At 45.4% G+C, this 24,789-nt stretch overlaps 1 protein-coding gene across 13 annotated transcripts in view; it reads left to right on the top strand.

The window, feature by feature from the left end:
* Nucleotides 1–11,417, top strand: part of SPAG9 (sperm associated antigen 9) — a 145,435-nt gene extending 134,018 nt beyond the window's left edge. For all 13 annotated transcript variants that reach the window (XM_012463573.3, XM_012463570.3, XM_012463571.2 and 10 more), the window contains 2 exons: nucleotides 2,521–2,670; nucleotides 7,233–11,417. In XM_012463573.3, coding sequence (XP_012318996.2) covers nucleotides 2,521–2,670; nucleotides 7,233–7,348 — 266 coding nt within the window. In that variant the 3' untranslated portion in view covers nucleotides 7,349–11,417. The remainder of the gene's footprint in view (nucleotides 1–2,520; nucleotides 2,671–7,232) is intronic.
* Nucleotides 11,418–24,789: the final 13,372 nt, after the last annotated feature.

Here is a 24,789-nt window from a genome sequence, read left to right as displayed (position 1 = left end):
ATTTTTTGAGACTTACCGATATTCATATATAAAAATCTAGTTTATTTAACTCATATCTGAATAAAAACGCTACATTTTATTCATTCTTCTGATGATGGACCTCTAGGCTTCTTCCCTTTCTTTTTTCACTATTAAAAACAGTACTGCAGTGGACCTTCTTGTGTGCATGTGCAAGAATTTTCTGTTGGGTATAAATCTAAAAATGGAATTAGCAACATGGTTGTTGTGAGGCCAGTGGCCCTAAAGATTAAACCATTCTGGCTGGCCTTATCAGTAATACTACTGTGCTTTTTCTTCTGTGGCAAAACTAACTAGTCTACCAACAGAAGTCATCTCTGGCATTCTTGCTTTCTTCCAAAGTATAATTGAGTAATGCATGAATGCATCCCTGTGGGGATACATCAGACTTTCCTATCCACTTTCAACATATATTAATTTTGTTACAGTGTGTAGCGTTAATGACTGTCCTGCTAGCTCCTGGAGGTGTAGTCTGTGTAGTTTGACCAAAGCCAGCAGATTCTGGCAAGGAAAAAAAAAACACCATAATTAAATCTTGCTGAGATGGATGGCTTAGAGATTGCTCATTTGTTCATGGTGTGAATAATATTTAAATGTTTCTCTCTTTCTACTATTTCACACTCAGGGATTCTACCTTAGAACTTAAGCTTCAGAACAAACAGCACATTTACTAGTAATTTTGTTTGCATAATCTAAGTTTAAAATAACCTGTACTTTCCTTAAATATGACAGAAAAGCCATAGATTTGAAATAAATTTAAATGTTAATTATGACTATGCAAACTCACAGGGCTTAAGTTGAAGACTTTTCTCAGTCTTTTACACAAATAAGCACATTTCTTTTCAAGGGAGAGACCTTTTCCACCGTCTCTCAAATCAAAAGGTAGACTATACTAGTTTGAAACAGGTAGGCTGGGTGCAGTGGCTCACACTTGAGCCCAGGAGTTTGAGACCAGCCTGGGCAACATAGCAAGACTCCGTTAAAAAATTTTAAGAGGCTAGGCATGGTGGCTTAAACCTGTATTGCCAGCACATTGGGATGCTGAGGTAGGTGGATCACTTGAGGTCAGGAGTTCGAGACTAGCCTGACCAACATGGTAAAACCCTGTCTCTACTAAAATACAAAAATTAGCCAGCTGTGGTGGCGGGTATCTGTAATCTCAGCTACTTGGGAGGCTGAGGCAAGAGAATCGCTTGAACCCCAGAAGCAGAGGTTGCATTGAGCCAAGATCATGCCATTGCACTCCAGCCTGGGCAACAAAAGCGAAACTCCATCTCAAAAAAAAAATTTTTTTTTTTTTAAAGAAAATAGTTTGAAACAGGCATCTAAGACCCACCTTGCCACGCATATATCTGATATTGGATTTGGGGCCTATTCTTGCTTTGTTACAAAATTGCTTTACTTAAATTTTCAAATTGGGCTTTTTTTTTTCTTTGAAACAGTCTTGCTCTGTAGTCAGGCTGGAGTGCAGTGTCATGATCTCGGCTCACTGCAACCTCTGCCTCCTGGATTCAAGCGATTCTCCTTCCTCAGCCTCCAGAGTAGCTGGGACTACAGGCGCGCACCACCACATTTGGCTAATTTTGTTTTATTTTGTTTTGTTTTTGAGACAGAGTCTTGCTTTGTCACCCAGGCCGGAGTGCAGTGGTGTGATCTTGGCTCACTGCAACCTCTACCTCCCAGGTTCAAACAATTCTCCTGCCTCAACCTCCTGAGTAGCTGAAATTACAGACATGCACCACCACGCCTGGCTAATTTTTTTGTATTTTAGTAGAAAGAGGGTTTCACCATATTGGCCAGGCTGGTCTCAAACTCCTGACCTTGTGATCTGCCCACCTCAGCCTCCCAAAGTGCTAGATTACAGGTGTAAGCCACCATGCCCAGCCTTAATTTTTGTTTTTAGTAGAGGCAGAGTTTTACCATGTTGGCCAGGATGGTCTCGATCTCTTGACCTCGTGATCCACCCGCTTCGACCTCCCAAAGTGCTGGGATTACAGGCGTGAGCCCCTGTGCCTGGCCTTTTTATATTTATTTATTTATTTATTTTTTAGAGACAAAGTCTTGTTCTGTCACTCAGGCTGGAGTATGGCTGCACAATTACAACTCACTTTAGCATTGAATTCCTGGGCTCAAGTGATCCTGCTTCCTCAACCTCCCAAGAAGCCAGGACTACAGGTGCATACTACCATTTCTGGCTAACTTTTTTTGTAGAGTTGAGGCCTTACTGTATTGGCCAGACCAGTTCCAATTTCCTGGCCTCAAGTAATTCTCCCACTTTGCTTCTCAGAGGTATCAGCCACCGTGCCCAGTCTCAAATTAGGTTCTTAAAACCTTCATATAATGTTTTCTGATCCTGTAGAGCCTTCTAGCTTCCCGAGTATTTGGTTATGAGAATATATTTATCTTTTTGTTTAACTCTAAAAATATTTTTTAAAAAAATCAGTCTCCCTTGCCTCCTTCTATGATAATTAATATTCACTTTTGTTTCTCTATATAAAACAGGTCAAGTCATCAGCCCACAGAGTAGCAGTAGTGGCACGGATCTAACAGGTGAAAAAGCAGGGCCATCTGCACAGGAGCCTGGTAGTCAGACGCCCTTGAAGTCTATGCTTGTCATCAGTGGAGGAGAGGGCTACATTGACTTCCGAATGGGTACGTCATTGGTTCTGGAGCTCAGTTTGCACTGTGTGCTGTGACTTGGATTTTCTCCCAAAGTAAATAAGAAAACACTCTGATAATGATTTCTAAGAGGTTGTTTGAGTTCTTTACATAGGAAAGGATTTTGTGGGTTTTTTTTTTCTTTTTGGTCCTCCCTCCCTCCGTCCCTCCTCCCTTCTCCCTCCCTCCCTCCCTCCCTCCCTCCCTCCCTCCCTTCCTTCCTTCGTCTGTCTTTCCTTGGTCGGTCCGTCCGTCTGTCCTTCCTTGCTTCCTTTTTTTAGATGGAGTCTTACTCTGTCACCCAGGCTGGAATGCAGTGGCATGATCTCAGCTAACTGCAACCTCTGCCTCCAGGTTCAAGTGATTCTCCTGCCCCAGCCTCCCAAGTAGCTGGAATTATAGACGTATGCCACCACACCCGGCTAGTTTTTGTATTTTTAGCAGAGACGAGGTTTCACCATGTTGGTCAGGCTAGTCGCAAACTCCTGACCTCAAATGATCTGCCTGCCTCAGCCTCCCAGCTGGGATTACAAGGCATGAGCCACTGCACCTGAACCTTGGTATTTCTCTTCATAACAAAATGTATTTGTTTGAAAGGAACATTAGAAATAGCATGATGTGGTCACTGTGGAGTTTTATGTCAAAAGCATAAGATTTAGGGTCAGAAGGCCTTGCCAAGTCATTCAACCTCCTAGAGCCTCGGTTTTCTAACTGGCAAAATGGAGAAAGAAAAATATTTCATAAAGTGTTGTTTGTGTCAAAACAACTTCATTTGTTCATTTTTCTCACCTAACAAACATTAATTGCACATCTACTGTGTACCTGTCAGTCTTAAACTGGAGATACAGAAACAAACCAGACAAAGCTTTCATCTAATAGATTATAGAACAGTGCAGAGATAGAGACATGTTAATAAATTAAAATGTTATTGATGCTTTGGTGGTGAGTAGTCAGTTATTTCGAAGGATGGGGAGAGAAGGAAGTCAAGAAATGATGCTTGAGGTGACTCAGCACTGTTTAGTCTTAGCCCAAAGGGTCAGGTTGGGAAATGGGGTGGGGAGGACCAGGGATTGGCACTCCGAGGTAAGAGAAAGCTTGAGCATAGGTTTAGAAATATGAAAGGATATGGGGGATGGACTGGAGGTTCAAGACTAGACATAGGAAATGAGTTGGGAAAAAGTGAACACCCAAGAAAGGTAGTAACAGTGGGAACAGATGAGAAGCATGATGGGAATGTGGGGAAAGAAGAAATGGGCCACAGAGCTCAGGACTGTCAACAGGAGAAGCAGGTCTGGAGGGACAGAAAGAGGAGTCCAATGCCAGACATGTTGATCTTGAAGAAGATAGTGGTGATTTAGGTGGGACATTTCCACTGGGCTTCTGAATATACAGGTCTTCTATCTTAGTGGGGAGGGGTTTGGGGGCTGTCAGCATGGAGTGGTACTAAAGGCCATGAAGGTTGGTGAGTTCACCCAAGGAACTGAAAGGAAAGTTTCCAGTGGCAAAACCCGGTCTCTAATAAAAATAAGAAAATTAGCTGAGCCTGGTGCTGCACACCTATAATTTCAGCTATTTAGGAGGCTGAGGCAGGAGAATCGCTTGAACACGGGAGGTGGAGGTTGCAGTGAGCTGAGATCACAGCACCACACTCCAGCCTGGGCAAGAGAGTTAGACTCCAGCTCAAAAAAATAGAAAGAAAGAAAAAGGAAAGGTTCCAGGATAGAACCCTGAATTCATATTCCGATTAAAGATCATTAGAGCTTATGGAGGGATCTGAGAGGGAATGGCCAGACAGATACAAAGAAAACATGGAGAATTGATGCTTGTGAAAGAGTAGTGCTTTGTAAATTGTAAGACACTATACAAATACAAGTTTATTTGGCATAATTTTTTATTTTTTTTGAGACAGAGTCTCACTCTGTCACCCAGGGTGGAGTGCAGTGACATGATCTTGGCTTACTATAACCTCCACCTCCTGGGTTCCTCCTGCCTCAGCCTCCTGAGTAGGTGGGATTACAGGCGTGTGGCACCACGCCTGGTTAATTTTTATGTTTTCTTTTTCTTTGTTTATTTTTAGGTGTTTGTTTTTTGAGACGGAGTCTCGCTCTGTCACCCAGGCTCTGGAGTACAATGGCATGATCTTGGCTCACTGCAACCTCTGCCTCCCAGGTTCAAGCTGTTCTCCTGTCTCAGCCTCCCAAGTAGCTGGGACTACAGGCGTCCACCACTACGCTTGGCTAATTTTTGTGTTGTTGTTTTTTTTTAGTAGAGACAAGGTTTCATCATATTCGTCAGGCTGGTCTCAAACTCCTGACCTCAGGTGATCCTCCCGCCTTGGCCTCCCAAAGTTCTGGGATTACAGGCATGAGCCACTACACCTGGCCGATTTTTGTATTTTTAGTAGAGATGGGGTTTGACCATGTTGGCCAGGCTGGTCTCGAACTCCTGGCCTCAAACAGTCTGCCTGCCCCAGCCTCTCAAATTGCTGGGATTACAGGCGTGAGCCACTGCACCCAGCTTATTTGCTATAAATAAATGGATCCCTTGGACTCACCTAAAATCTCAGTGCTTCAGAAAGTTCCCAGACATAAGGCACTAGATAATTTGAGGGAATATGATAATGTTGTAAATCAGTAACAAATACTTTAGATATGAATTCTGTAAAGGAATAAAAAAAAGTTGGGTCATTTAAATGACAACGTGACAAATGTGATTAGTATCACTAGTGTCTGAGGCAAAAAGTTTGTTGACAGTTTTAAGGGGGGAAGGCTGTTAATGTTATGTTTAGAAATTGATTCTAAGGATGTCAGCAGGAATGGAGTCATTTCAAAGTGTTTTGAATAATGGACTATTGGTGAATTCCCTTTCATGAAAGGAATTGTGAGGGACTCCACTTGGCTGGGGTGGTTTTTGTAACTTTGTCTTGGAGTGCAGTTGGAACCGTACTAAAGAGTTTGTTAATAAAATCTCTATGTGGTTTTTCCATTTCCACTAAAAATTCCTTCCATTGTGAATCCTGAAAATAGAACAAAAATTGCCTAACCGGGTTTGGCAATATCTCTAGTTATTTCCAGCCTGAAAAATAGACTTGTCTTTAGCATAGGCTAATTTTAATAGTGAATATGCTGTTTTAAAAAAATCAAATTTGATCTTTTGTTGGGGTCCATTTCCTTTTTCATTTCCTGTAATATTTTAACAATGAGAAACTGATTCTAACAGTTCCATTTTTTTTTTAATGATTTAAACTTAAAACAGGCTGTAGAGACTCTGGCAGACAGGATAATTTTCTTACAAATAAAATCTTCAGAACAACTCAGAAAAGAAATGCCAACAGCCTTTTGTCTCAGCCAGTTGATTTATTATCACTGTAATTTTTTAAAATTTAAGAGCCAAACTTAATTTTTTTCCCAACTACCTAGTTAGTTTCTGTTCAGAGATGGGATTTTGACCTGAGTGTTCTCCTCTCTCTAGTTTGACATTGCTGTGAAAGGCCATTACAAGGCTGGATAAGGGAAAGTTTGGCCTGCAGAGAAAAATGCAGATATTTAGGGTTTTTTCTCTTATGCTGTTTCTAGTCAACATTGTCAATATTTTCTTTTGTTCAGTTGAAATTCACATGGGGCACATGACAAAATTCTGTTAGATCAGTGGAATATCTTTAGGTACTGTGGTGTGCATGTTTTTAGGATTCTGCTGAAGAATCCATCCCACTAGACAAGTTACCACTGGATTGTGCCAAAATAACCCTGGTCTGTGACAACAAATATAATTGATGCAAACTTGTATCAAGAAGAATGGTATGCCCTGCAGTGGGTCTTGTGGAGAGGAGTGTGGTGTACCCCAAATGGGCCTTGGAAGCCAGTGTCTTTGGTCAGGACACCACTGATCACATTCACTCAGCTACCATGCAGAAGAACCTGTATCTTGGCTGCCACTCCAACCTCTTTGTTTCTTCTTTTCCATTATACGCTGTTAATTCATAATCTCTCCTAAGCTTGAAAATCATTGGAAGAAAAACCCAGTAGGTGATGAATCTGCCATCTTCAGTGCTGCAGGCTGATTATTTTAATTTCCATATGCCTACACCTATCATTTATAATAAGTGTGAGTTATTTGGGTTTAGTTAGTTTGCTCTGTACCTGTGCTCATGCATTTTATAACACTATTTAGTCTCAGTTCTTAGTTTGAAATAAGTAAGAGTCGACTCTTTATTTTGGATGAACACAGAATTAGACAGCTTTGCTTTCTTAGCTTCCCATAGCTGGTACCATCAGTATGCAGACATATTGGGATGGCTTTTCAACATAGTATAATAAACTCAATTTTATAAATACAGTGCAAAAAATGAATTAACCTTTTCTGAAGTCAAGCAGTGGCTTGGGTGAATATGGGTGAGGAATCTGATTCATAGTATTTCTTTTACTATTTACTCTCCAGTGGAAGGTCATACAAGTTTGGCATCTTGTTCGTGGACTAACCACGAGCATTCTCTCTGACTCACATTATTCTGTATTTTCTGTGCTCAGCTTAACTTGAGTCTTCTTATCATTCACTAGGTGATGAAGGTGGAGAATCAGAACTTCTTGGAGAGGATCTTCCACTTGAACCTTCTGTCACCAAAGCAGAAAGGAGTCACTTGATAGTGTGGCAAGTGATGTATGGCAGTGAGTGAGTCCATAGGAAACAGGTGGAGATGGGGAAGCCATCTCTTCTGCATGGTTTATTTTTCCTTTATTTAATGCTCTTTTTGTCAGATAATTTTCACCACATAATGTGTGAGCATTTTTTCCTGTTAACTTTATATTACAAAATCTGTTCTACCATAACAATACAGAGGAACTAGCTGTTATACTGCACCAGTGTTATAGGTAACTTCAGTATATTATGAACCAATCAAAGAATGTTTACTTCCTGCAAATTGGTGAATTATAGAAAGCAATCCAGATGTGGTTTACTCTGCCACAGTCTAATGTCATTCTTTTCATTTGATGGGGTCACTTTTTAGCTGTCACTAATAATGGAATTAATGGGAAACACTTGATAAATGAAACTGTACCCTTAAATACAATAGCCGAGTTTTCCCCAGTGTATTGTAAAATTGACACACACTAATATGAGATGGATTATCAGGATATATCTAAATGTCCCGAGAGGGCTAAAAGCTAACTGTAAATTACTCTAACTTTCACTTTCAAATCTGACAAATCTTGTTTATATGGTATATAAAACTTTGTTTTCATCAGATTTTTGGGGGGTTTTATATTAAAGAAATTAAGACTACACTATTTAAATAAACGTTTCCTGTTTCTGACTTATTAGAGCTCTAAAGTTTATGAGGCCTACTTCTCTGAATATTCTGATGGGGTTTTTTTTTTTTTGAGACCAGTCTCATTTTCATACTGACATGTCTGAAAGGTTTATTATTCATAAAGCTTAGAATGTACTCTGGGAAACTTAGAAGATACTTCAGCACTGGGAGGATTTTTTAAAGGAAATGTGTTTTGTATTTCTTGTATCAGAGAATGGTGATGTTGATTGAATTTTTTCCATGTAAAAAATGTACCTGTTTGCCAAATGTTTCTAGATTGCTTTTACCTGTTAATACAAGTAAAACCGTATTGGGGATGGAGTCTGGCCTAAGTAAGGAATGAGGGATTTAATTAGAAAAGTCATTTTCTTTTGTTCTGTATCAAACTGCAGAACAGCTGTATACTTGGTATTTTGTATGTGAATAACATTTTAGCTTTTGTGCCCTTTTGAGCTTAAAGGGTTATCTTCAGAGGGGAAACCTATGAAGGGGAAGAAGACAAAGCTATAAGATATCGTAAAGTAAAGGTTGACATTACATATTTTGATTCACTATGCCCATTAAAAAAAAAATAGATTATTTTGGGTGTGACAGCTCACTCCTGTAATCTCAACACTTTGGGAGGCTGAGGCGGGTGGATTGCTTGAGCCCAGGAATTCAAGACCAGCCTGGGAAACATGGTGAAACCCTGTCTCTACCAAAAAAAACCACAAAATAAATTAGCCAATGTGGTGGTGCATGCCTGTAGTCCCAGCCACATGGGAGGTTGAGATGGGAGGATCACCTGGGCCCAGGAGGTGGAGGTTGCAGTGAGCCACTGCAGTCCAGCCTGGGTGACAGAGCAAGACCTTGTCTCAAAACAGACAAACAAGCAAAAAATAGATTGAAGTCTGGATTTAACTGATTTTCTTGCTTAGTAAGTTTTTTAAAACCATGATGCTGCAATTTTTCTCCCTCTCAAGCTTCTTGACAATATGTGATTTACCCTTTTTTATCTATTACTCTAAGCAAATCTAAATAGAATTTTTTTTTTTGTTTTTTTGAGACAGAGTCTAGCTCTATTGCCCAGGCTGGAGTGCAGAGGCAAGATCTCAGTTCACTGCAACCCCTGCTCCCTGGGTTCAAGCAGTTCTCCTGCCTCAGCCTCCCGAGTAGCTGGGATTACAGGCATGTGCCACCACACCCAGCTAATTTTTGTAGAGACCAGGTTTCACCATGTTGGCCAGACTGGTCTCAAACTCCTCACCTCAGATGATCCACCCTCCTTGACCTCCCAAAGTGCTAGGATTACAGGCGTGAGCCACTGCACTCGGTTGAAGCAAAGCTAAATGTAATTTTATGTACTGACTTAACAGTATAAACCTATAGAATAAAGGTCCCCTAATCATCAGAAAGACTACTGGAAAGAAAACAAAGCAAACGGAGATGTCAAATTGTCTAAGCATTCTTAAGTGATTTTTCTGAACTTTTATACAAAGATGCCTGTAAAAAGTACACCAGTGGCTTTTACACATATACATGATTAGGCTAGATTGTGAAGTATATGTCATTTCATGAGTCAGAGGAGACGTTTGGATCCACTGGGCCCACGTGTGTCTATAAGCACATTGTGTACACAATAAAATTGTAGCCACTCATGTATTAAAAGAAAACTGTTTTGGTAAAAGCTGTATTAAAAGAATAATTTTTTGCTTGAGCTACTTAGTCACTTTTTTTCAGGGCACCAAAACTTAGGCTAGTTTTTCATAGCTTGTTTGCTATGTTTTTATTTCATTTTAAATCTGAGCCATTTTTGGCAATATCTTTTAAAAAATCATTATGAAACATTTATTGGAAATGTATAGATTCACAAGAAAGAGACACCAAAGTGTTTGGGAATTTTAATCCCAAGAAGTAAACATCCCAGAGTCAGATCCCATTTGCTGTTGTTCAGCCATGTTTGTATGACTGAATGTAATTTAGGAAATCAGGAGTTACAGATGAAAAATACAAACATGTAACAATGGTTGTAATTGCTTTTTTTGAACTTACTGGCTTTAACTTAAGTAATATAGGTGTGTAGTTACTTTATCTAAAGATGTCAGATTATCCGTGGCCCTGTTAATTAACTGCAGGGATCAGAGAGAGGACAAAAATGCCTGTATACTTTGTTTAAAAGGCTTGTCCTTATGTTTGTAATTTTGGTTAAATATTTTCTACAGATTGCTTCACTTCCCCTTTCCCCCAATAGCAAGTTTATATTCTTGTAATGTTTACTTTGGTCAACATGGTAACTTTTGGAAGAAAATGCCAAAATGTAAGCTTCTCGCAAGCAGCAAAGGAGTGTAACTGCCTGTAGCCACCACATCAAGGGCAGAGAAGAGGCTTGTGTACTTCGGGTTGATCTCACTATACAAAAAAAGTGGAAGAAATAAGGGATACTTGAGGGTTTCTCATTTTATTACACTTGGGTCATGTACAAGGTTGAACCATATGAAATTGCCAATGTTCAACCATTGCTGATCTACAAAAGTGACAATATCATATGCCTCAACCTAATACTTACTATTAAATGTAGGTTAAAATCTCTGTGAGGCAAAGGGATAATATTCTCTAGGAACTCACTTTTGAGAGTATTTTTCTCTAACTCCTGTGGATCTAAATTTTAAAAATAGGAAGGAATCACTTAATAGCTGCAGCTTGTGGAGAGTGTAAAACATTTTGAGCACAATATGCAGCACATAAACTTTTCAGATTGTGTTTGCACAGAAAAGGTTAAAATCAATTCTTTCACTTACTGCATTGTTCATTTCTTATAAAGGTCTTCCTACATTTGAGACTAGACCCTTTAACATAGGCTGCCTTAGTAACAAAATAAACAGATGTCTCATAATATTAACTGTCCTAAAGAACGCGTGTCTTGCAAATGCCATGGAACAGAATATTTATTTCCTTGTGAGTATTATGACTGTTACCAAAGGACTGAACCAGATTTAGGGCTCTTCTCAATTGATCATGTTCAGAAAGGGTCTCATTTGGTCCCACTTTGTAACATGAGAAACGTAGAAGAGAAAATGAAATATGGAAATCATAAATGCTTTTCTAACAGGGTTATGCTGTTCTGTAACACTAAATGTTTGTCTTTTCTCTTGAAAGGTTGTTTTATTAATTTTGTCATATACTTCTCAATATTTGAATATATCTTAACCATTTTATGTTCCAAATTCGTTTTTTGTCCAAGACATTCTATCAGAATTTTACTTGCCTCTATAATCTGAAAAATGGGTTCTATAATGTCCCACTTGCTGTCTCTTAGAGACTGAGCTTCACTTCTGTGAGCAAAAAGCTCATTTCGCAATGTAGTTATTTCAGTATTTATTTCTATGATGGAATCCCTGGGGTTCGGAATGTAACTTTGTACATGAAATATATATAAATATGTATATGAAACATGTATGAGGCCTAGTGTGTTTTGTTTTGTTTTTAACCTTTCCTGGGGATCTGAACTTGGTTTTTATTTGCAAGTCTAATAATCTTCCCCATCACACATATCATTTCTGAGAGTCAAGACTGTTGCCATTGGCACTGGCTGAAGATGAGCACTGGGGAATACTCACACTGGTCAGCTTGGCTCATGTGTTCAGATGAGATGTGAGAATAGAGCTTGAGTAACAGCCCACACATGATACTAAGGCATATACTACTTGCCAGATCGTTCAATAATAAGAGGCAAGTTGTAATGTAATTTTAATAATGCAGTGTGCTTATTTGTGATCCAGTTGCTTGGGTGAGACTCTGGAAGGAAGAATGATTATAAAACTGATCATGCGGAAGCACAATGTGAATCCAGACTCAGTGCAGTAATGTTTAGTCTCATCCAGTGTGTTTTGTTTGTGCCTTCAAGAAACGAGAGGTTCTAACATGATAGTAAAAGTTGCCCCAGTTGGCATGTTAATAAGACTGTTCACTAGATTAAGGCACTGTTCAGTGTGGCTGGATGCCCTAGAACATATTGTGTAGCCTGGCTCATTCCTAGTCTTTTTTTTTTTTTTTTTTTGGTGGAGACAGAGTCTCGCTCTATTGCTAGACTGGAGTGCAATGGTGTGATCTTGGCTCACTGCAACCTCCTCCTCCCAGATTCAAGCAATTCTCCTGCCTCAGCCTCCAGAGTAGCTGGGACTACAGGCATGCCCCACCACGCCTGGCTAATTTTTGTATTTTTTAAAAATATCTATTTTACTGTGTTTTAGGTTTTGGGGTACATGTGAAGAACATGCAAGATTGTTGCATAGGCACATACATAGCAATATGGTTTGCTGCCTTCCTCCCCATCACCTATATCTGGCATTTCTCCCCATGTTATCCCTCCTCAACTCCCTACCCGCCGCTGTCCCTCCCCTAGATCCCCCCTGCAGACCCCAGTGTGTGATGCTCCCCTCCCTCTGTCCATGTGTTCTCATTGTTCTAATTTTTGTACTTTTAGTAGAAACGGGGTTTCATCATGTTGGCCAGGACGGTCTCAAACTCCTGACCTCGTGATCCATCCGCCTCGGCCTCCCAAAGTGATCCACTGTGCCCAGCCCATTCCTAGTCTTTATAGGACCTTACCCTGCCTGCCTCTTAGTCCCTGGGGAACAGGGCAGGAGCATGAGCCTCATCACTGGAACTGTAGTCTGCAGTGTCCCCCTTGTGGAAGAACTATCTTTCAGACTAGTGGAGAGAGACTGCTTAACTCCCAGGCTTTTCCTTAAGCAGCCCCCGCTCCCTCAGACTCAGCGTAGGCATGAAAGCCTGGAGATCACAAGGGGCCTGGGCTTCATCTGCAGCAGCAGCCAATTTATTAGGAAAGGTTTTATAGTTAGGGGACTTCTCAGAATACCTTAAATATTGGATAATTGATACTAGTTTGCTTTAAACTCATTTTCTTTAGAAAAACATAGTGGTATGGTGTGAAAGAAGGCTGTATAGCCCAGGCCATGACCCTAGGCAAGTCACTTTAACATAGTATCCCACAGTCACCTACACAGGGCTGTTGAATCGGACCCTCCTGTGGGGTCCAGGCCAAGCATCTGTAAAGTGCTGTAGGTAAGTGTGATGTGTAGCCGAGGTTGAAGGGTGCTCCTCTAATGTATTTGGACCTTAGTTTTCTCATGTGTTAAAAGGCAGGGTGGCTTAGGTAATCTAAAAAAATCCTAGCTCTGACCCTCCCTGGTTCTGTGGCCCTGACTCTGATTTGCCTGGCTGTTGTCTATACAGAGAAGGACCATTCCTGCCTACAAGTCCATGGTCTCCCAAAGTACTCTGAGTCCCTCATGAGGCCCAGATAGCCAGTGGGTGGGATTGGATTAATTAGAGTTTCCAATTTATCAGAATGACACTGTACAAAAGATGCCAGATTGTTTAGCTTCTTGCTTTTAACCACAGAACATTCACTCCCACCCACAGAGAAAAAGGGGCCGGGTGCAGTGGCTCACACCTGTAATTTCAGCACTTTGGGAGGCTGAGGCAGGCAGATCACTTGAGGCCAGGAGTTCGAGACCAGGCTGGGCAACATGGCGAGACCCCATCTGTCCAAAAAAGTTTAAAAATTAGCTGAGTGGCTGGGCGCGGTGGCTCACGCCTGTAATCCCAGCACTTTGGGAGGCCGAGGCGGGTGGATCACGAGGTCAAGAGATCGAGACCATCCCGGTCAACATGGTGAAACCCCGTCTCTACTAAATATACAAAAAGTTAGCTGGGCATGGTGGCGCGTGCCTGTAGTCCCAGCTACTCCCAGCACTTTGGGAGGCTGAGGCAGGAGAATTGCCTGAACCCAGGAGGCGGAGGTTGCGGTAAGCCGAGATCGCGCCATTGCACTCCAGCCTGGGTAACAACAGCGAAACTCCGTCTCAAAAAAAAAAAAAACGAAAAAAAAGAAAAAAAAATTAGCTGAGTATGGTGGTGTGCACCTGTAGTCCCAGCTACTCGGGAGGCTGAGGTGAGAGGATCGCCTGAGCCCAGGGGAGGTTGAGCCTGTCTCCAAAAAAAAAAGTTGTGATTTGATTTGAGGCACCAAAGGAGACATGGACCAAATAAGCCCCGGCTCCATGGGGACAGTGACTTTACTTAGAAGCTGCAGTTCTCAGCTAAGCCAGGAGTGAGAGGCATGGCCACAATCACCCAAGGAGCTATGCACAGAATAAACTTTTTTTTCTTTTTCTCTCCTCTCAAGAATATCAGACTCAGGGCCGGGCGTGGTGGCTCATGCCTGTAATCCCAGCACTTTGGGATGCCGAGGTGGGTGGATCACAAGGTCAGGATTTTGAGACCAGCTTGACCAACCTGGTAAAACCCCATCTCTACTAAAAATACAAAAAAATTAGCTGGGCATGGTAGCGTGCACCTGTAATCCCAGCTACTCAGGAGTCTGAGGCAGGAGAATCAATTGAACTCAGGAGGTGGAGGTTGCAGTGAGCCGAGATCGTGCCACTACACTCCAGCCTGGGCAACAGAGCGTGACTATATCTCAAAAAAAGATTATCAGACTCTATTGGGGAACATGGGCAAACAATTAGCAGGTGCTTCTGATCCTCCCATTGGGAACATCTGCCCAAGAGGAACTCAGGCTGGGCACGGTGGCTCATGCCTGTAATCCCAGCACTTTGGAAGGGAGGGAGAAGATCACTTGAGGCCAGAAGTTTAAGACCAGCCCAGGCAACATAGCAAGAACCCATCTCTACCAAAATAAAAATAAAAAATTAGCCAGGCGGGTGGCATGGACCTGTAGTCCCAGCTACTCGGGAAGCTGATGTGGGAGGATCACCTGAGCCCAGGAGGTCGAGGCTGCACTGAGTCATGATTGCATAATTTCACTCCATTCTGGGTGACAGAGTGAGACCTTGTCTCAAAAAACAAACCTCAGAGCAGCCCTGCTGGCTTCACAAACACCTGTTTTCCAGGAGCACAGAGCTTTATTCATTCTTAGCCAGTTGCAATAAACCTGCACATGATGACCTGCCAGCAGGCCCACCCCAGTAGTCTTTCCTTCCTGATTCATGCACAGTTTAACTATAGGGTATTTGAACTTAACTGCTACAGTAAAAGCTTAAAGGAAATATTTCATCTCCATTAGTCTGTATTCATGTGATAGGGCTATTTCCTGATTTTTTCCTAGAAAAAGCTATAACCATTTACTTGTTAGGCCTAGCTTGCATTTGCACCACATCTGATCGTTTTTTCCAAGTATTTAGCCCATAAATTCACAGTTGATCTTCATAGAAACCCCTTTTTTAGAGGGTTACAGCTTTCAGATGACCTGGCGGCCTAACCACAGGTGCGGCCTTGCCCATTGGTAAACAGGGCCACCTGAGACAAGTGAAGGCTCAGGTGCCTGAGTGGGTGGCGCCAGCATTAACTGAGCACTAGGGGCTTCTGCAGGTGTGTGGGGCAGGGGCTGCCTCTCCAGTCAGGAGACGTGGGTTTGAATCCTGGGTCTACTGTTTCCTAGGTTTGTGACCCTTCACTCACAGTTTCCTTACTGTCAAAAGAGTAACACCAGGGTTACACCAGTGAAGGGTCACCAAACTAGGCCCTGCTAATTTAGTCTTACCACCTGGCCCTGCTAGGTACTCAGTAGCCTACTTTTGAGGTTCCTAGATGCCAAGTATCTGAAGATGACTGTGACACTCTCAGGGAGACTGGGTTAGTCAAGGAAAGCAGACGTGGAAATGGTGACGTGATCAAGTACTGTGGCTGCGTATTAGAAGCAGTGGTTGAACAAATGATACAGGTATGGTATCTACTTTGTAATGTGATAAAAAGAGAAAAACTGTCTGCCTGCAAAACCTGTTAAATGCAGAATATTCTTACCTCTATTCTGTTTACCAGTGTTCCAGGCCTTGTCTGTCCTAACAGAATCGTGTTAGGAAGCAGGGTCACTTGGGCCTATTGGACCTTTTGGGGAATTCTGTTCTCTGTTGTCTCACCCCACCCCCCATTTTAAGGAAAAGGAGTATTCCATGAAAATTAAACACAAGAGAACCCATTCTCTTTTGCATCTAAGAGTTAATTTCATTCTATGGAGGCACATTGAGGGGCATATTGAAACATGAAAGAGTGGTAAATTTGACATTTTCAGATGCCATCACAACATTTATTCTCTATTGCTCATAATGCTTTACGGTAATAAGTAAACTCACAGTCACTGCATATAAGTGGGTAGAGCAGATATAAAGGACCAAATAAGATATTAGCTTCATCAGATGTACAACGGTGTGGAACAGTGGCAAGGATGGTCGTATGCTTTTCTACAGGATTAAAAAGCTTAGCATCACTCCTCCCAAGCAAAAATGCAAAATTCTGGCTCACATATCACACCGGAGGGGTCTTTGGAAGAAAGGGCTGTCGCCTTGAGGTTCCCAAAACATGGCTTCTATATGAAGTGGGATTAAAATTTTTGCAGGACATCTCAGGTGCAGAGATACCCAAAGAGAGTGAAATGGTGTCTCAGAAACTTGAATTTCCTCATAGGTCTTTTTTTTCTTTTTTTTTTTTTTTGAGACAGAGTTTTGCTCTTGTTGCCCAGGCTGGAATGCAATGGCGTGATCTCGGCTCACTGCAACCTCTGCCTCCCAGGTTCAACCGATTCTCCTGCCTCAGCCTCCCAAGTAGCTGGGATTACAGGTGCCCACCACCATGCCTGGCTAATTTTTGTATTTTTAGTAGAGACAAGGTTTCACCATGTTGGCCAAGCTGGTCTCAAACACCTGACCTGAGGTGATCCACCTGCCTCAGCCTCCTAAAGTGCTGGGATTACAGGCGTAAGCCACCGCGCCCAGCCAAATTTCTTCATCAGTCATAATGGTCTGTTATTCACAGCATTGTCGGAAAGAACCAATGAGATCAGTAAAGTATTACTCAACAGTTAACAGATATCTGTGTCCTTCTCCACGGAGGCCTCGATTTCTTTTCCTGCTGTTCTTTCTCATCAAGCTGACTTTCCGCTGCCTTTGGCCAGCCCCAGACCAGCGACAGTCTGAGTTCCAAATCCAGGAGAGCATTTTCAGCTATTTGCCCGTTGCTGCATTTTGGCCTGGTATGCTTCTGAGCAAGCAGGCTTTTACTGTGTAGGCAGTCTACATTTCTATCTTGGAGAGTTTGCCTGGGGCTGTTCATAAGGAACTAGGAGCAGAAATGTGGCATGTGATTCTTAGAGACATCTCAAACATTTATCCTTCCTAAAGGAGCCTAGCTGGAGAGCAGAAACTGGGCAGATGCCTCTAGGCAGGCCTTGGCTGATTTAAAGACCCAGTCCTAGGCTTCACTCGATTGAGGGTTTATCAGACCTTCACACCCATATTAATGCCATGTTTCTGGGACCTCACACTGACAGCTGTTTCTTCCCAAAGACTCCTCTGGGGTATTAAGATGTGAGCTGGAAGTCAGCATCTCAAAAACCACATCATGATAAAGGACTGTAGGTTTTGGGGCCAGGCTCAGTGGCTGGCTCATGCCTATAATCCCAGCACTTTGGGAGGCTGAGCAGGAGGATCGCTTGAGCTCAGGAGTTCAAGACCAGCCTGGGCAACAAAGTGAGACCCCCATCTCTACAAAAAAAAAAAAAAATTAAATTTGCCGGGCATAGTGTCACACACCTGTAGTTTCATCTACTCAGGAGGCTGAAGTGGGAGGATTGTTTGAGCCCAGGAGGTTGAGGCTGCAATGAACCAAAATCATGCCACCGTACTCCAGCCTGGGCAACAGAGCAAGATGCCATCTCTAAAAAAATAAAATAATAAGTTAAAAAGGCCAGGCATGGTACCTCACGCCTGTAATCCCAGCACTTTGGGAGGCCAAGGCCGGAAGATTGCTTAAATCCAGTTTGAGACCTGCCTGGGCAACATAGCAAGACCTATTTTAAAAAGAAGAAGAAAAAAACTGTAGATTCTAGTCCTCCCTACCACTGCTCCATCAAAAGTCATTTCATCTCTTTGGGTCCCCAGTTGTCCTTGGTGACAAGCACGGACTTGGCTTGGATGGGCTTGGATGCCCTGTAAGGCTATGGTGAAGGTGACATCCTTTGAGAGTGGGCCGTCTCTTCCAATGCATCTTGGGTTGTGTGGACTAGCAGCCTTCATGCCCAGCCAGATCCCAATGTTCACAACGTGCCCACATCCTTAATGGAGGGAATCATGCAGCCTACACCACTTGGTACCAATGGCCTTGTTTGACACACCAGTTTGTCCCGAGGCCTCAAGGAAGCACGTCCATGAATGAGAGGAATGTGTCTTAATTAGGAAGAGAGACACAGTTGCGTTCTCTGGGTCCTGGACTTCCTTTGGGTCTTTTCCTTCTTGAATCTTTTGGAAGCCTCCAAAAATCTACTTTAGGATGGCATTAGAGCCTTCAGGGAGCTTCTCCCAAGGGATCTTTTGGCAACTAAAGTGAATGGCTGAGAGGTGAAGCCGAATTAGGGAGGATCCTTGGCTTCCCACCACCATCACCCCCTCCCAGAGCAGAAAAGGGGCTGGGGAGAGGAAAGCTGCCTTGCTGGGGAGAGGCCCAGCTCTGCTCCCTTTTGAACACACGGTGGCGCCATGTTGGTGTTAACCTTCCTCCCTTCCACTTGCCAGCAGCCAGAGCCTGCCAGCCCCTCAGCCCTCCCCTTCATCCTCACTGGGCTGGCGACCCCAGCATGACAGCAAGCCAGACCAAGGAGGGTGCTGCACTAGGGAGGGTCAAGTTGTACAGCTGAGGGAAGCAGTTCACTTTACTAATAAGCCAGCTGAGACCAAGAGTGGCAGCAGAGGTTGGACTAGAATCTTGACTTCATTCAGTGCATTTTCCACTGGCTGCTCCAGATTCTCATGCCCTGGGTTCTTCTCAACCCCTTTCCTTTGCCAGAGGCAGGAAAACAACTTCTCTCAGCCCCCACCTAGCCCAGGGACCTGAGGACCTATAGCCTGGGACCGTTGCTGAGGTGAACAGGGTTGATATGGATGAGAGAAACATTGGCCCCAAGGAAGAAAGAAGGGGCCGGGCGCAGTGGCTCACGCCTGTAATCCCAGGACTTCGGGACTCCGAGGCAGGAGGATCACTTGAGGTCAGCAGTTCAAGACCAGCATGGCCAACATGGTGAAACCCCATCTCTACTAAAAATACAAAAATTAGGCGGGCATGGTCGTGCATGTCTATAATCCCAGCTACTCTGGAAGGCTAAGGCAGGAGGATCACTTGAACCTGGAAGATGGAGGTTGCAATGAGCCGAGATCACGCCATCGCACTCCAGCCTGGGTGACAGAGCAAGACTCCATCTCAAAAAAAAAAGAAAAAAAAAGATGAAAGAAGGGAATCTTTAAAAGCATTCATGCCACCAATTTCTAGTCTTTGAAGTTTCAGAAGAATTTCTGTGGCTGCTGCTTCTGAACAAGGCTGAAGGAAATGTCACGGAATCAGCTTAGTGAGTTGCTTCAATGAAAACTTCATCCAAGGCTGATAATAAATAGCAGTTACATAACTCAGCAGGTCACAGCACTAACTAAGCCCTTTATAGGCCATCAATCCACATTTATTTCCTGGATTTTATAACTGCTGCTGAAAGGGAGAAAAGGAGGGGCTCAGGATTAGGGAGAGAGAATCTGTGTGCCTGGACGAAACCTCCAAGCCTATTCTCCAGCCTCCTCTCCCACGCGCCACCTCTGCAGCTAACTCTCGGGGACGTGCCGAGTTCCAGCATATCCAGACACTGTGGGCTCCACACTGGGAAACCAGACCCCTGTCCCAGCTGCCCTGAGTAGACATGAGTTTTAGGCTGTTCATTTTCTCTCTGTCCTGCTTTCTCTAAAATGGCAGTTGGGCTAGATGAGTTCTGGGATGCTTTTCTGCCCCATGATTCTAAACATTAGGGCATAAGAGTGAGTATCATGTGCCCTCACTCCCATGCCCCAATGTTAGCTGCAAGATGTTGTTGGGTCCTCTTGATGGAGAAGGTGGAAGGGCATGATCCCAGCCAAGTGATACATGGCACAACGAGGGGGCGGGAGGGTCGAGGCTGCCCAGGCTGGGGTGGGGAGCTGGAGTGCACAGAAAAAAGGGACCCTTGCTGCATCGGCCTTACTGCGGTCAGGACACCCATATGAGCCAGAGCCAGCATGGACTACAGGGCCTCTGTCGGCACAGGCCTGGAGCAAGGGGCGCCTAATAGGAGTGCTCGCCATTCTCAAGCCTGGGGAGTTTGATGCCCAGGTTCAGGGCTGTTCCAGGATGCTCAGGTGGATATGAATGCCCAAAACTGCAGCCGGCAGGCTCCAGATGCAGCTTCTGTCTCTTGCCCCCACTGGGGTCATGGAGACAGCTCCCCCAGCCTTCTCCAGATCCTGCCAGCTGGGAACATCCAATGTGAAGCTCGTTGGGGAAGGGAAGGGCCTGGGGAAGAAATTCAGTGGGGAAGAGAATGTCAGAAGGTTTGTGGCATCGGGAAATGACAGGAAAGCCAGAGGGGAGTTGGCGCCAGCAGCTGGAGAAGTTCTTGGGTGGAGCCTCTGGGGAGCAGGAGCCTTTGGGTCCAGGGCCCCTTTCCTTCAGGGCCTGGCCCGGAACTTGTGTGATGGGATCATGCCTTAGGGAGCCCAGGAGCCCCGGCCCAGACTGCCCCTCTTGGGGTTTGGAGCCCTTGTAAGGGCTGAGTGGCAGAAAGCAAGGGTGTCCGCAGCCACTGAGCATCCCTGGGAAGGGACGGGGCTGTGTAGAAGGGTTACCCGGGGACAGGTGGGCAGTCACAGTGTCTCAGCCCGCTGGGACTGGCTGCAGAACTCATCTGTTGAAGAGAAGGTAGAGATCAGGTGTCACATGGCAGGAAATTTCCAATAAAGACAAAAATGCTTCCCTGGAGAAGAGACCTGGAGACTGGGACTCTGCTCACACTTGCTCCACTGCACGCGGTCACTCTGGTGTCCTTTGGTCCCTCTTCCCCCTCCCTCAGCGCTCAGCTCTTCCCCCGCGGCTGCTGCTTCCTCTGCAGGAACAGCTGCGTGTCTGGGCTTGTCAGGAGTCAGCTGCGTCTACAGACACAGGAGCCCCAGCGCCACCCCCAGCCCGACGACGCCAGCACTGAGGTTTGGGAGGTGGTGGTCTCCTCCCTGTTAAACTGAGACCCAGAGATGGGGAGCGTGTTTGAATCCCGCAGACCCAACAAGTGAGTAGTGCCAGAAAGGGGCCTCGGGGTCCCATCTCTCCAGGCGGTCTCAGATCAGTTCCCTCCCACTGTGGTAGTCTGGTCAGCTATTCCGCTTGCACTGGATAAGCCAGCAAGGCAACGCTCAAGGGGGCCTGGGTGGTGACTCCAATTTGGGTGCACCAGTCAGTCCCAGGGGTGAAGGCAGTGACTTATTTGGGAATTATTTTTGTAGAGGAGACACTTGACCCCATGGCTGTCAAGCCTGAAGCGACCCAAGTGACCGCTGAGCTGAGTGGCAGGGAGGGCTGGTGGCTCCTGGACTCAGCTTCACACCACCTCCCAAGGTGTTCTCTGCCATGCCCCTGCCTCTGCACAGGGCCGCTCCTCAACCAATCCTCCTGCCTCCCTGGAGCTTGAAGGAGGTGCTTTCCCTCCCCTATCCTCTCCCCTCACGGATGGGTCTCACAGAATGGGGGCCTCAGGGGTGGTATGGTGAGTGTCCAGAGGGCGACAGCGGCTGGCTCCTTCCAGGGCCCGCTTTTTCCTTTTTCTTTTTCTTGAGACATGGTCTCCCCTCTGTCACCCAGGCTGGAGCACAGTGACACAGTCATAGTTCACTGCACCCTCAACCTCCCAGGCTCGAGCTATCCTTCCACATCAGCCCCCTAGGTAGCTGGGACTACAGGCACGCACCACCACACCCAGCAAGTTTTGTATTTTTTGCAGAATCTGTGTTTCACCATGTTGCCCAGGCTGGTCTCAAACTCCTGAGCTCAAACGATCCTCCCACCTCGGCTTCCCAAAGTGCTGGGATTACAGGTGTGAGCCACCATGCCAGGGTTTTCCTTGTTGATAAATGAGCATGGGACTGTTCTAGAGAATCTCCGCCATGGGCTGGGTGGGGCAGGAACATCAAAATCATTTCAGAAAGTTCCCTCGTGAAAACCAGAATCTGTGCCTACTCCACCTCTGCCCGCTAGCTGCCATGTCCCCGGGCCAAAAGTCCTGAGGGGAGGAAGATCCCTCGCAGCCACGGAGCGTGTGCTGGGCCCAGTCCTGGGTTCTTCATACATTGCCTCCCTTAATCCCCAAGGCGGCTGTGGGGCACAGATTTCCTCATTTGACAGGATGCCTCAACCAACGGTTCTCAACCTCACCTGTACTAACGTTTGAGGCTGGGAGACTCTGCTGTGTGGCCTGCCCTGTGCATTACAGAATACGTAGCAGCATCCTTGGCCTCTGCCCACTAAATGCCAGTAGCACACCCAATGTCTCCAGACACGTTCCTGGGGGGCAAAATCATCCCTATTTGAGAACCATTGGCATAGACAATAGACGCCAAAGACTCTAGGATAGGCCCTTGTTTCAATCTGGATCATCTGATCCTAAAGCCTGTCCACTTGCTTTTCTTTTTCTTTTTTTTTTTTAGAGACAGAGTCTTACTCTGTTGCCCAGGCTGGAGCGCAGTGGCATGATCTTGGCTCACTGCAACCTCTGCTTCCTGGGGTCAAGCAATTCTCCTGCCTCAGCCTCCCAAGCACCTGGGATTACAGGCTCGTGCCACCACACCCAGCTAATTTTTGTATTTTTAGTAGAGACGGGGTTTCACCATGTTGGCCAGGCTGGTCTTAAACTCCTAACCTCAGGTGATCCACCCGCCTCGGCGTCCCAAAGTGCTGGGATTACAGGCATGAGCTTCCATGCCCAGCCCACTTGCTTTTCTTCCTATTGCCTTTTTGGGAGTAAAAGTCCCTTTTGAAATCTTTTAACAGCTATGACCCTCTTCCTGGAACAAGGCTCCCACCTTTAATTTCAAGGAGTTTGTGGGTGCCAGATGCTTATTCACGGAGAGATGTTAAGGACACCTGCCCAACAGGAAGCAGACCCAGATGGGAAGAGGCCACATCAGCCTGCCCTCCTTCCTCTGACCCCTATGTGATCACTCGGGGACCAGGATGCAGTGTGTGTGGGGAGAGGGAGGTGAGGGCAAGATTGCCAAGGACGAGATTGCCAATGGAGGAGGCGGCTGCCCTTTTTGGACAGCTGCCATGTGGGCACGCCCCTGTGTGCCCTGAGGTGGGCAGCTGTGCCAGTCCACGTGCCGAGCCTCACTCATCACCTTGCAGATGGGTGGCCCTAACTCAGCCAGCTGGACACCAGCTGTGGTCACCGCATCCCGGGACATACTTCCTGTGGCTGAGTGACCGTCACACTTACCCAAGCATCCCTGCCCTGAAAGCAGGGGCACGGGCCCAGAGGACTCCAGAGCTGGCCTTTTGTTCTGGGTTCTAGAATGCCATGATGGTAGAGGGGTGGAGTGGAGGAACTTTCAGATTTCAGGAACTTCCAAGTCTCTGGTTTTGTAGCATGTTGTTAAATACACCTGGGCCTCAGTTTCCCTGCTTGTAAAATGGGAGCGTTGGACTGGGTGATTTCTAATAATTCACACCTATTTAGCATTTTCTACGTGAGAGTTCTTCATGTCCATTCTATCATTTAATTCTTTTTTCTTTTTTTTGAGATGGAGTCTGGCTCTGTTGCCCAGGCTGGAGTGCAGTGGCACAATCTCGGCTCTCTGCAACCCTCACCTCCCTGGTTCAAGCAATTCTGCCTCAGTCTCTGGAGTAGCTGGGATTACAGGCACAGCTAATTTTTGTATTTTTAGTAGAGATGGGGTTTCACTATGTTGGCCAGGGATGGGGTTTCACCATGTATACTCTCATTTTACAAGCAGGGAAACTGAGGCCCAGGTAGCTTTACAACTTGCTACAAAGCCAGGGACTTGGAAGTTCCTGAAATCTTGAGGCTTCTTCACTCTTCCACCATCATGGCATTCTAGGACCCAGAACAAAAGGTCAGCTCTGGAGTCCTCTGACCTCAGGTGATCCACCCACCTGGGCCTCCCAAAGTGCTGGGATACAGGTGTGAGCCACCACACCCGGCCTATCATTTAATTCATGCAATGATGAAAGAGGGACTGTGATTATTAGCCTCACATTACAGCTGAAGAAGCTGAGACTCGGAGAGCTTAAGTGACTTGCCCAGGGTCTCGAGGCCAGTAAGTGGAGGAGGGGTCGGTCCCCTGCCCAGGTCTGATCCAGCGGCATTGTTGAGGATGCCAGTGATGCAGGTGAGAGGCTATGAGTGTCCAGGAGAGGGATGCAGGGGTGACCTGCGGAGGGAGGAGGGGCAGGACCAGGCACCCCGCCCAGTGTAGGGAGCGGCTGAAGATGACTCGGAGGTTTGGAGGGTGGCGGTGCTATTAATAGAAATGGGGAAGTCAGGAGGAGGAGCTGGTTTAGGGCTACAAGATGATGAATTCATTCTTAGGCATGTGGACATGGATTTGCCGACAGTGGGACCTTCAGGCCCAGATCCAGCCACAGTTCAATTAGGAAAATCAGCACCTATGAAATGCCTCTAAACGCCAACAACAGCCTTACCAAAATCCGATCTCCAAACCACTCACGCGGCGGGGCTTCCCAAGTCACTGGCTGTGGGCTGAGGCTGCGGTGAAGAGTCTGCGGCAGCCATGCCCAGGCTCAGGTTCAAGTCCCGCACTGACCACTAGGGGTCACCGCTGGTGCACAGACCTGGTGCAGCCACCCAGGGTCTGCCTGCGGCGGGGCGGGGGCTGACCGAGGGGAAGGGGCGCAGCGGGTTTCAGGGAGCC

Source organism: Aotus nancymaae, unplaced genomic scaffold (genome assembly GCF_030222135.1).
Source record: "Aotus nancymaae isolate 86718 unplaced genomic scaffold, 86718_ANA_hifiasm-v0.15.2.pri h1tg000072l, whole genome shotgun sequence".
NCBI lineage: Eukaryota > Metazoa > Chordata > Mammalia > Primates > Aotidae > Aotus > Aotus nancymaae.
Note: the sequence above shows the minus strand (reverse complement) of the source record. Positions and strands in the feature narration are given on the sequence as shown.